Here is a 13,849-nt window from a genome sequence, read left to right on the forward strand (position 1 = left end):
TACTTTGGGAGGCAGAGGCAGGTGGATCATGAGGTCAGGAGCTCAAGACCAGCCTGAGCAACATGGTAAAACCCTATCTATACTAAAAATACAAAAATTAGCTGGGCATGGTAGGGCGCGCCTATAATCCCAGCTACTCAGGAGGCTGAGGCAGGAGAATTGCTTGAACCCAGGAGGCAGAGATTGTGGTGAGCCGAGATCACACCACTGCACTCCATCCTGGGTGAGACTCCATCTCAAAAAAAAAAAAAAAAAAGAGGATATTCTCATGTTTTCTGCTAAGCTTGATTTACCTTTTACTTCACCCATCTTCCCACCAATACCTCTGATCTTCTTTCCCACTCCAGCCAAATCTGTCAACTTAAGGTTGTGCCACTTTATAACAACCTAAATTTATGAAGTCATCTTTATCACGTGTGCTATTATTTAAAAATCAAATAAACCCTTGATATTAATAAATTATGATGGCAGACTGTATTTCATTTGGTAATATGTTATAATGACTCCTCACAGAACTGTTTTATACTTCAGTTTCCAACAATGCACCCTCAGTTTTAACTAATATATGCCAGTAACTTCTCTTACCCATATTAGAAGATATTTCAACATTTCCGGAAAAAAAAGTGCTGAAATAATAACGCTGGACTAAAATTGGATATACATATTAAAAAGATACCAAATAAACTCATTTCCCAGTCCTCCTGCAAACCTTAGGGTATTGAGATTGAGCATCCCTAATCCAAAAATCCTAAATCTGAAATGGTCCAAAATCCAAAACGTTTTGAGCCCTGACACGATGCTCAAAGGTCATGCTCGAAAGAAATGCTCATTGAGCATTTCAGATTTCTGGATTAGAGATGCTCAAGCAGTAAACTGTGAATATTCCAAAACAAAATCTAAAACACTTCTGTTCCCAAGCATTTTGGATAAGGGATACTCAACCTGTATCTGAATTATATAGTATCTCTCTTATCAGTGAGCCCACATTTAAAAAAAGAAGGAAGAGGAAAGAACCAAGCACTCTATACATTTATTCAATTAATTTGAAAATGATGATAATCACCAAGATCCAGTATACCCTGACATTTTTTTAAGTGAATATAAAACACCCAGATATGGAGTCATATTATAAGATATTTGGCTCCATCTGGCAACATTCTCTCTCATTAACCTATTTGAAATGGAAAGTTAGAGCCACAAGTAAGATCTACCTGTACTTAGAAATGAGATGTACCCTGTCTGAACACATCCTATACATACTCAAGAATAAAGTTTATCCTATTAAGTCTGTGTTCTCAAATACTTTATTAAAATCAATCAATGACTATTATTACACTGTTAAAAAACAATAAAGCCAACTTGCCTCTGGATTACTTCTATATTACTACAATGTCTCAGTTATTTAAAGCCAGTATTATTTCACCAGGTATCACTTAAAATCCATGCAACTCACACATTAATCATGTATCATACTATATATATATATCCCCTGAAACAAACCTAGACTTACCTGTAGTAATGGCCCGATGGAATTGATGCATATCTTCCCCAGATAGCTCTTGGGCTACCTGGAATATCTTTTGTCTGACACCATCCAATTTAATTTCTGATTCAGTCAATATATCTTCCATATCAGGAGCACTATGATCAAGATATTGGGAACTTTTAGAACATCGGCCAGATGCTTTAATAGTGAAAAACTGAAATAATCTAAATATCAACACAGGACTAAATATTATATGCATTTGGACACTTCTAACTCAGAACTACTCAAAACTATTAACAGTATGGAAAACATGAAAAATGCTATTAACACACTGTTAAGTGAAAAAAGTGTACAAAAACAGTATGTGTAATATAACGATAAGAAAAATTTTGTGCATAAAAATGTGACATACAGATGTCTGCTTTCAGTAAGGACAGAGTAACATGAACTAGATTTATCCTCTCACCTTAAACAACTAAAAAGAAAAAATAAATACAGAAAACAATGGTTAAAGACCCTGGACTACAGGCAGCATGGAGCAGTGATCCCTAGGGAAAGGGAGGAGAACAACATATACCCTGTGACTGCCCCATCTTATTGCCTGGAAAGTTTCCAAGTGACAGCACAGAGACAGGAAACTTAGGTGGAGACTGGGAGTCAGCCTGAGTAGAAAAGGATTTGGCTGTTTTGGGGGATCAAGACAGCTAAAATTTGCAAAGCAGAGTAACAATGAGGAGAAAGCTGTATAAACAGATCTTCAGAGATTTACAGAAGCAACCTCCTCAAGTCTTCAGTTGAGTACTGATCAGTGCAGGCATGCAAGGAAACTATTCAAGGCTAGAAAGACTGCCCAAAATGAGCAGGCAGAACAATCCCCTTAGTTCACAGAGCCAGAGAGTATCAATTCATCAGCAGCAGACTGACACTACAAAAGATATCAAAGGAAGTTCTTTAGGCAAAAGGAAAATAATACCAGATGAAAATCTGAATCTACATACAAAGGCATCAACACCAAAAATGGTAAATGTGGGTAAGATTTTTCTTATTTTTAAATCATACTGTTTAAAGTAAAAATCACAACACATAGCGGAAATTATAACAAAAGTAGAAATAATATGAATCACAACAATAGCACAAAAGGCCAAGCTAGTAGCAGGAAAATGAAAAAGGAAGTATAAGATTCTAATACCAAGGCCAGGCACGGTGGCTCACGCCTGTAATCCCAGCACTTTGGGAGGTCGAGGTGGGTGGATCATGAGGTCAAGATATCAAGACCATCCTGGTCAACATGGTGAAACCCCATCTCTACTAAAAATATAAAAAATTAGCTGGGCATGGTGGCATGTGCCTGTAATCCCAGCTACTCAGGAGGCTGAGGCAGAAGAATTGCCTGAACCCAGGAGGCGGCCATTGCGGTGTGCCGAGATCATGCCATTGCACTCCAGCCCAAGTAACAAAAGCGAAACTCCGTCTCAGAAGAAAGAAAAAAAAAAAGATTCTAATACCATATGGGAAGTGATATGTAAATAGTCCTTCCTTTGCATGGTACGGTATTAACTGAAACTTGGGCACATCAACACTGTGACCTTCATTTGCAAAGTAACTGTTACCACAAAACCATGCAATGTGAAAACAAGATTCTTATATGCACAAATTTTCATAAACACAGTATTGTACAAAGTGAAAATAGTTGACAATAAGATGTATATTATAAACCATAAAACAATCACTACAAAAACAAAAAAGGAATCACTAATAAGCTTAGAAATAAGATAAAACAAGATCATAAAAAATTATCCAAAATAAGGCAGGAAGAGAATAGATAGATTTAATTATAACTATATCAACAACTACATTAAATGTAAATGGTCTAAATGCCTGGACTAACAAGCAGAGATTTTCAAAATAGATTTTTAAAAAGCAAGAGAGACAAGAAATTCACATTAAATATAAACACAAATAGATTAAAAAATAAAAGGATGAAAAGATATATATTCTGATAACATTAATCAAAAGAAAACAGAGTAGCTATATTAATATGAAACTTCCGGCAAAGCCTACTTCCAGGGATACCATCATAATGATGAAGGGTCAATTCATCAAATGCATAACAATCCTAAGTATTAATGTACCAAATAAAAGAGCTTCGAGATATTTGAAGAAAAAAACTGATAGGACTTCAAGGAGAAAGACAAACCTACAAATAATCTTAAAGAGATGTCATCCTCTTTCTCTCTCTCAATAATTGACAGAACAAGTATACAAAAAATCATAAGGAAATATCTGACTTGAACAACACTTAATTGGTGTTTAGAGAACATTACAGCTAACAATAGTAGAATACACACTCTTCAAGCGCACCCAGAACATTTACCAGATAGACCATATCCTGAGCCAAAATTTAGGCTCTATAAATTTAAAAGGATTCAAAGTATAGAAAGTATGTTCTCTAATACATGAAATTAAATTAGAAATCAGTACCAGAAAGTTGTCTGGAAAACCCCCAAAATATCTGGACACAAAATAACATACTTAAATTACTCTTGGGTCAAAAATGAAATCAAAATAAAAATTAGCACCAATAAATTTCAAAACTTAGAGGAAATGGCAAATTCCTTAAAAGACAAACTACTGAAGCTCACTGAAGGAGTTATCTGTGTCTATTAAAGAAAATAATTTTGTAGTTAAAATATGTGATGTCTTCTCACCAAGTTTTTCAGGTGTACCATGACTGGCTCATTTCTTTCATAAAGTTTTTTTTTTTTTTTTTTTTGAGACAGAGTCTCGCTCTGTCACCCAGGCTGGATGGAATGCATGGTGCAATTTCAGCTCCCTGCAATCTCCACCTCCCGAGTTCAAGCAATTCTCCTGCCTCAACCTCCTGAGTAGCTCAGATTACAGGTGCCTGCCACCAAGCCCAGCTGATGTTTATACTTTTAGTAGAGATTGGCCAGGCTGGTCTCAAACTCCTGACGTCCAGTGATCCACCTGGCTTGGCCTCCTAAAGTGCTGGAATTACAGGCATGAGTCACCATGCCCAGCCTCTTGCATAAAGTATTTTTACTTTTCTGGTTCTAATATTTCTAAAGTTCCTAGTTTTTCTGAAGTCTATTATTTTCATGGTTTACTACTCAAAACTGTATGAACAGGCCACGCGCCGTGGCTCACACCTGTAATCTCAGCACTTTGGGAGGCCACAGCAGGGAGATCACGAGGTCAGGAGTTCAAGACTAGCCTTATCAACATGGTAAAACCCCATCTCTACTAAAAATACAAAAATTAGCTGGGCGTGGTGGTGCATGACTGTAATCCCAGCTACTCAGGAGGCTGAGGCAGAAGAGTCTCTTGAATCCGGAAGGCAGAGGTTGCAGTGAGCTGAGACTGCACCACTGCACTCCAGCCTGGGCAACAGAGTGAGACTCTGTGTCAAAAAAAAAAAAAAAAAAAAGCACTGTATGAACAATATGATCACAACTATGATAAAAAGTAGTGCATAAAATAAGAAATCTGCCAGTTGATAGAGGTTATCTTTGGGTATTATGGACTGATTTGTCTCACTGAGTAGCTTTACTTTTCTGTCATTTGTCATTTTTCTAAAGATTACCATTTTCTAAGTTTACTATAATGAGCATTTATTATTTTTTGGCGGAATAATATTTAAAAGATGACTTTATATAGTAACATAGATTTTTCTAAAATATTAAGGTCTCCTGTCATATTCCTACTACAGGTAGAGCATCCTAATCTAAAAATTAAAAATCCAAAACATTCTTAGCAACATAACACTCAAAGGAAATGCTCACTAGAGCACTTCAGATTTCCAGATCAGGGATGCTCAACCCATACATTATCTCCAAATATTTCAAAATTTGAAATCCAAAACACTTCTAGTCCCAAGCATTTAGGATAAGGGATACTCAACCTGCATGTTTTTATTTCTTTTAACTGCTGAATATTGATGGGAATTGTTTTAGAATTGCAATAGGTGCTTAAAAAAAAAAATAAAGTGTCCAAAATTAATCAGAACAGTATTGCTTCTTTCCATAATACAAGCTTTACTATGTACAGGCTATCTAACAAGTGTAAGCAAACAAGCAAAAGCTAATTTTAGAGAGATAAGAAAAAGAAAATATTAACAGTGTCATAATTCAATACATCTATGTATGGTAAATTAATTACATTTAATGAAATAAAAATTGAAACCTGAGAATTATCTTAAAAGTCTCATGTTACTGAAAGGAATACTTCTGTATTATTTTTTTTTGAAACAGGGTCTCTTGTGTCACCCAGACTGGGGTACAGTAGCACAATCACGGCTCACTGCAGCCTTGACCACCCGGGCTCATTCAGTCCTCCTGCCTCAGTCTCCTGAGCAGCTGGGACTGACTACAGGTGCACAACACCATACCCAGCTAGCTTTTGTATTTTTTGTAGAGATGGGGTTTTGCCATGCTGCCCATACAGGCATGACAGTCAGCACGTCCAGCCAATAATATCTTCAATAATGAAAAGCTAATAAATTATATTTGGTCTTCCCTACACTCGTTCTATGATATACAGTATAAAGCCAATCAACCCTTCTGAAGGCATCTCGAATTTGGAAAAATCTGTCTTCAGGAGCTAGACTGAAAACATAAGCTGGGGGGTTGTAGGGCAGATATTTTTCTACCTCTAGCAAAACAGAAAGTCAAAGGAATCAGTCAAATGAATTATGAAACAAAGGACCAAAGATGGAAGACAGAGACACCCAGCTGCTCATAGGATAGTGCTGAATCTTTCGAAGTTCTAATTTTTCTGTAGTCTATCATTTTCTCAGTTTACTAGTCAAAACTGTATCAATAATATGACAACTATAATAAAAAAAATAGTGCATAAAATAAGATAGTAGCTATTTATAATTAATTTTTGTTCTGCTTAGGCTAGTTTAAGCTAGCTTCTTTTATCTGCAATCACAAAGTCTATCAAATACACAAATAAAAATATTTTCTGTGTAGAAAAATAAAACAGTAAAGTCCTAGAGAAAAAAAATTGAAACAAAAGTCACAAAACTGAAAAAGGAACTTCCAGATAAGAATTAAGTAGTCAACAGTATCATATGCTACAAAAATGTAAAATAATAATATGAAGGCACAAGGGCATTTCAATAATTGTGAGGCAGAAAGCCAGACTGCGATGAGTTCAAAAATGAAAGAGAAAATAGGTTATGCAGATTTTAACATTTATCTAATATTAAAATTTTCACGCATATCATCCAAATAAAGCTTTAATGTAATAGGCTCTAACAAACAATCATTTAATAAATTTTCACAAACAATACCTATATATTAATGAATAATTTTAACAGAACACAAAATCCCTAACTGCTCGGAAAGAATTTTTCTTTCTTATTTTTAAGTCCACCCAACCCCTACAGACTTTTTTTTCTTTGAGACAGGTTCTGGCCCTGTTCGTTCAGGCTGGAGTACGGTGGTGTGATCTCAGCACACTGCAGCCTCTGCCTCCCAGGCTCAAGCAAGCCTCCCAGGAGCGTGGGTGGCGTTCACCACCAAACCCATCTAATTTTTGTATTTTTAGTACAGACAAGGTTTCGCCATGTTGCCCAGGCTGGTCTTGACCTCCTGAGCTCAAGTGATCCACCCACCTTGGCCTCCCAAAGTGCTGGGATTACAAGTGTGAGCCACTACACCTAGCTGAGACCTATTGTTACTAAAATATTAATTCTTAAATTATATCTGCTGCTAATGTCTTCTAATCCTGACATTCAAAGTCACAGAATATTCTAACAGCTAGTATCAAACTATAATAAATTTTAAAGATGCTTACTCACCTTGTAATCCTATGGAGGAGAAAAATTGTCCTTTTACTTTCAACAGTTATATCTCGACTAAGTTTCACAAGCCTCTCATATTTGTCATGCCTTGCATCAAGTTCCTGCTGAAATGCTAAAAACACATTATTATGTACATATATATTCTACACTCAAAGCCTACCAAACAATATTTTTAAGATGCATGTCACAATGTAAATAGACAATGACTGTAGTCACCCGACTTCATTCAGAAGCAGAACACGATGGCAATGACACTCTCAAAATACAAAAAGATGAACATTTTAAATAATCTCTAGCACCTACTGGCTCCAGTGTTCTTAACTGTCAAACAGCCTAGTTATATATCACTAACAGCGTTAAAGTACCTTGAGAGGTCCACTTAATGTTCCCACATTTCTAAACCTTTAAAACTAAGTACTGATAATTTCTGTAAATGCCAACAATACACAGAAGCTTGCAAATTCCTGAATCCCTGATGATTTTTTAAAAATCTGTCAATTGTAGTAAGGTAGCACATATATATTAAAATGAATATGAAACAAATTTCTTAAAAATGAATACCAAAGTATGTGAATTATATCTTAATTTTTAAAAAAATCTACCAAATTATGAATATTACACTTAAATGTTGTGTAAAAATCTAGTTCGCCCATTTATTTCACAATGTATATAATCTCAAATTTACTTTGTTTTACCATATAGTAATACTGCATACATAAGCATAATACACTTGAGAAATACTCAACTATTTTTAGAAAGATAGTAAAGGGGAAAATGACTGAACACAGACAACTACTACATAAGTTAGTTTTGTTATAACTAAAGAACTAGATCATAAAGTAGTTCTGCAATCAATAGAAAGTTGTGGCAGAGTTCATCTAAAAACAATCACTAAGAAATATCAAAATTTAATTAGGGTGGGGAAAAAGTCAACTGAAAATTGGATTAGTCAGGATGTTAGAAATCTAGGAAGAGAACTGAAAATAGGAGAAAACGAAGAAGAGTTCCTGAGAACAATGAAAGGCTGAGTGAGGCTGTCCAGTTCTTATATGCTAAATTTGAAGACTCAACACTTCCACATAGAAATTAATCTTCAACCTGTCAAATTGTTATGAACACAAATCTCCCATAATATATTACATAAGAAAAGATTTCCTCCCCACTTTCCTACCTCCTTTTCCTTACAGAACAAAGCATTTTCACAATTCTAACATGTCTTGCCTTCAGGAAAATGTTCACACACTTGTCTCCTTATATGTAAGGGCTTTGATTCATTACAGTCACTGTTTTCTCCTTACCTGTATGGTATCAGCACTTAATGGTCAGGAATCTACTGAATGGAATACTTTTATTTATATCTATTACATATAATTGCCAATCTGCTATCTTTTATGCTAACTTAACTTTCATCTAATCTGCTTATCTTTTATGCTAACTTAACTTTCATCTAATCTGCTTAATTTGTTTTAGTCTTGAATATTGAGACTCAAAGAATTTTACCTTGGTGAACTTTTTACAGAAAGCCTAACTCGAGGCTGCCAAACAAAAACAATGGTTTAAGTTTTTTAAAAGAATAAAAGCTTTTATTACACTACTATCAGATGCTTTAGCCTCAAAATTTCTTCCTTACTAAAATTCTTAACAAAATAATTACCTATTATTGTTTAAAAGACTACATCTAAAATTTTGTGAATATACTTAGAGCAAAAGGTATTAAATAAATTTAACTGAAGGAAAACTGTTTCTTTTTTTTCTTTTTTTTTTTTGAGACGGAGCGTTGCTCTTGTTACCCAGGCTGGAGTGCAATGGCGCAATCTCGGCTCACCGCAACCTCCGCCTCCTGGTTTCAGGCAATTCTCCTGCCTCAGCCTCCTGAATAGCTGGGATTACAGGCATGCGCCACCGTGCCCAGCTAATTTTTTGTATTTTTAGTAGAGACGGGGTTTCACCATGTTGACCAGGATGGTCTCGATCTCTTGACCTCGTGATCCACCCGCCTCGGCCTCCCAAAGTGCTGGGATTACAGGCTTGAGCCACCATGCCCGGCCAGGAAAACTGTTTCTAGAACACAAAGCTCTACCTACACAACGTTACATATGTAAGTAACATTTAATAAAACAGTACAAACTGGGAGTCTACAGAAAGATTACATTATATATGGGAAAAATAATCTGCAGAATCTTTAATATTTACATAGTAAATTCATGCCCCCAACACATTAACCTGCCTCATGTCCTACCCTTAGCTCACCAGTCAGTCAGACTGTGTCTTCTTGCTGGTCCTGATTCTCTAAGCTTGCACCTTTCTTGATGCCTCTATTTTTGCTACTGCCTCTCTCTACAACATTATTCCCTCTAACCATCTCATTTCACTTTCATCATTCAAATATCACTCTGCTCAAGGACTGCTTAAGAATCATCTGCCTCCCTCCTCCCTCCTCCCTTACTCTCCATTCTTTACCATGCTTCACTGATTTACATTTATCCTTCACTAGCTAAAATTATACTGTTATTTATTTGTAAATTTACTTGTTTCCCGCTGTATCAGAGCATAGATCTATGTCTAGCAGATGTTCATAAAACGTTTCCTGATTGAACTGATTGTTGAAGTCATAAGCAGTATAACATACTGGAGAAGAGCATTTGTTGAGGTTTGAGATAAATGTGACCAGGGGTATGCAATCTCCTGGGAACTGAGAAATTGCTGAAAAGGAATTGCAAATCCATGTGCCCAATAAACACTGCCCCAACATGGAATAATGTCTTGCTACTTTGCTGCTTAGCTATTACTTTTTGAAATCTATGCTAATGCAGTTGGAATTAATAAAATATAAATTACTAATAATAGTAATATGTTAATTTTATAAAGCACAGTTGAATCTGTCTTACCATCTTCATTACTGTCATCCAAATCTACTTTATTACTTCATTATCTCTAAGTTACCTTACAAGTACTTTACTGTACCTGTACTACAAAATAGTCTCTTGTCTGGTCTGCTTCTGCCCACCTTCCCTTTCTATAACTGCCAAAGTGACATATCTAAAATATACTTTAGTTTTTAAGACTGTCTTATGACTGTGCATTACATTTAACAAACTCCAAACTCCTTATGAAGCCTTGTATTACTTAGTCCCTTGCAATACCCCCAAAAGAAAGAAAATAATCATTTATGTAGTATTCCAGCCAGGAATGCATAACCTGAACCTAATCATGAGAGAATATTAATCAAATCCAAGTTGAGGAATATTCTATTAAATAGGATCTATATTCTTCAATCAATATCACTGTCATGAAAGACAAAGAAAGACTAAGACACTCTTCCAGATCACAGAAAATTAAAGAGAGACAATACAAAGTAACATGTGATCCTGTCCTAGATAACTGGACTAAAGAGAAAATAAGCTAGAAGGAACATTATTGAGACAACTGTCAGAATATGCACTGTAGATTCAGGCATCGTGTCAGCGTTAAATCTCCTGAACTTAGTAACAATACTATAGTTATACAAAAGAATAATCTTCCTCTAGGAAATACATTCTGAAGTATTAACGAGTAAAGGGGTATGATGACTGCAACTTGTTCTTAAACGGTTTAGAATAAATGTATGTTAGACATATAAATTTACATATACAACGAGAATAATAAAGCGAAAGTGGCAAAATGTTAAAAACTGGTCAATCTAAGTCAAGGATATATAGAAGTTCTCTGTTCTATTTTTCCAACTGCATTAGTCTTTCAATTTTTAAAATTTGAGATTATGTCAAAATAAACGTTAAGAGACAATATTTCTTTACTCAGATGATTCAACCCCTTTTAATGCAATTAACTCAAACTTTGATAGCAAAGTGGTTGCTCAGACATTAAAGATCCTGGGTTTAAGTGAGCTGAATAAACTACACCATCTCATGAAATTTTCTCAGGAAGCTAGTGCTTCTCGTTAAAGACTTACTGGGCCGAGTGTGATGGCTCACGCCTATAATCGCTGCACTTTGGGAGGCTGAGGTGGGTGGATCACTTGAGGTCAGGAGTTCGAGATGAGCCAAACCAACATATAGTAAAACTCCATCTCTACTAAAGATATAAAAACTAGCCAGGCATGGTGGCACACGCCTGTAGTTCCAGCTACTTGGAAGGCTGAGGCAGGAGAATCACTTGAACCCAGGAGGTGGAGGTTGCAATCAGACAAGATCACACCACTGTACACCAGCCTGGGGTACAGAGTGAGAGTCCATCTCAAAAAAAAAAAAAAAAAAAAGACTTCCCATGTAATTCCTTTTAAATCTCCTCCAACAGACCTGTAAGCTTTTATGTTAAACTTTTCCAAAACACTTGGTAAATCTTATGAATGGAAAAAAATGGGGAAAAGATTTAAATTTTTTTTTTTTGGAGACAGTCTCGCTCCGTTGACCGGGCTGGAGTGCAGGAGCGCAACCTCGGCTCACTACCACCTCTGCCTCCCAGGTTCAAGCAATTCTCTGCCTCAGCCTCCCGAGTAGCACGGCTTAAGAACAAGTTGCAGTCATAATACCCCTTTACTCGTTAATACTTCAGAATATATTTCCTAGGAGGAAGATTATTCTTTCTCCGCCACCAAGCCCAGCTAATTTTTGTATTTTTAGTAAAGATGGGGTTTCACCATCTTGCCCAGGCTGGTCTTGAACTCCTGACCTCGTGATCCACCCACCTCAGCCTCCCAAAGTGTTGGGATTACAAGTATGAGCCACTGCGAAGGCAGAAACAGTCTGTACCTAAAAGTACTGCCTCTATATGTAAGAAAGCAACTATAATATACTTTATAAAAATGATGAGAATAAAATCATCTATTTCTAAATTACATGGAAATCAAAAAGGCTCTTCGAGTAACTAAAATATTTTCCTGTTTAAATACAGGTATGATTTAACTGGGTTTTACTGCTCAGTCTCACAATGGGAATACTGTACAAGTTGTAAAAAAAGGAACTTAGTAAACAAGAGATTATCACAAAGTGATACATAATTACTTTTATGTAATTAAACAAAAATTAATTTTATATAACAAAAAGTTAAAGTTTTAAAAGTTACTTTAACCACATATAATAATATAAATATCTCCAAAAAAAGAAATTTATACTTTTTTTCAAATTTATTAATTTTTTTCCCCCTGTTTTGACTTCCTGCCTTCTTTTCCACCTTTACTGGGGTATAATTGACAGTTAAAAATTCTAAGGCTGTGCATGGTTGCTCATGCCCGTAATCCCAGCACTTTGAGAAGCCAACGGGGATGCACTGATTGAGCCCAGAAGTTTAAGACCTACAAGGGCAACATAGTGAGACCCTGTCTCTAGAAAATATTTAAAAATTAGCCATGCATGGTGGCACATGCCTGTAGTCCCAGCTACTGGGGAGGCTGCAGTGGGAGGATCACCTGAGCCCAAGAGGCTATGGTTGCAGTGAATGAAGATCGTGCCACTGCACTTCAGCCCGGGCCAAAGTAAGGTGCTATCTCCAAAAAAAAACCAAAATACCTGTGTGTGTGTGTGTGTGTGTGTGTGTATATATATATAATAAACACTGTGACACTTTGATATATACTGTGAAATGATTACCACTATCAAGTTAATTAACATATCCATTACCTCACACAGTTAGCCTCTTTTTTTTTTTTGAGTCAGGGTCTCTGTTGCCCAGGCTAGAGTGCACTGCCGCCTCAAACTTCTAGGTTCAAATAGTCCTCCTGCCCCAGCCCGTCCGGAGCAGCTAGGCGCACGCCATCATGCCCAGCTAATTGTGGTAAAAACATGTAAGACCTGTCTATTTAGCAAATTTCAAGTGTAAAGTTTCTGAACTTATCAAGCTCTGTACACTGAAATACCCTTTAACCGCTTAACTCTCTTATGCCTTATTTCAGAAGTCTTTTCACTTCACAGCCCCAAAAGTTGCCTGGCCCATAGGAAACACCCACCAAATCAGGTATACTACATGAACCAGAAAAAAACAAGAACTTATTTAAACTATTAACTAAATTAGTAGTTGACAAGGACCTAAATATATCTGGTCTTTTATTACTGAGATAATAATTAGGCCAGGATTTTGCCTAATATTTCAAGATAATCAATATGTATTCATTATTTATTATGGCTGTATTAATGACCACTGTAAGTCGGATACTATCAACACAAAATAAGGTACAGTTCCTATCCTCAAGAAACTCAGGCCTGTATAAGGGATAGAGATGTAAACAAATAAAATGTAATCATGCTATAACAAATATATGTAAAAGGTTTGGGAAAGCAGACACCACGTTTCTTGTTCACTACTAATACATGCTAGAACACAGCAGATGCTCAATAAAAATTTCATAATGTTAGTCACCAATTCGGCTTGAGAGAAAAATCAGAATGTGTTCACAGGAAAGAATCAACTTGAGCTAAGTCTTAAAGAAAATTGTCGTTCAGGCCAGGCGCAGTGGCTCACACCTGTAATCTCAGCACTTTGGGAGGCCGAGGCGGGAGGGTTGCTTGAGCTGGCAGTTTAAGACCAGCCTGGGCAACATG

At 36.2% G+C, this 13,849-nt stretch overlaps 1 protein-coding gene across 2 annotated transcripts in view; it reads right to left on the bottom strand.

Moving 5' to 3' along the window:
- The window catches only part of TSNAX (translin associated factor X), a 41,833-nt gene that overhangs the window by 25,891 nt on the left and 2,093 nt on the right, over positions 1-13,849 (bottom strand). For both annotated transcript variants that reach the window (XR_001908413.5, XM_002760896.7), the window contains exons 3-4: positions 7,314-7,428; positions 1,511-1,641 (exon numbers count right to left, since the gene is read on the bottom strand). Coding sequence is in view for 1 of the 2 variants with exons in the window: in XM_002760896.7 (XP_002760942.1) it covers positions 1,511-1,641; positions 7,314-7,428 (246 nt within the window). In the remaining variant the exon portion in view is untranslated. The remainder of the gene's footprint in view (positions 1-1,510; positions 1,642-7,313; positions 7,429-13,849) is intronic.

The sequence above is a fragment of the Callithrix jacchus genome, chromosome 19, assembly GCF_049354715.1.
Source record: "Callithrix jacchus isolate 240 chromosome 19, calJac240_pri, whole genome shotgun sequence".
Classification (NCBI taxonomy): Eukaryota; Metazoa; Chordata; class Mammalia; order Primates; family Cebidae; genus Callithrix; species Callithrix jacchus.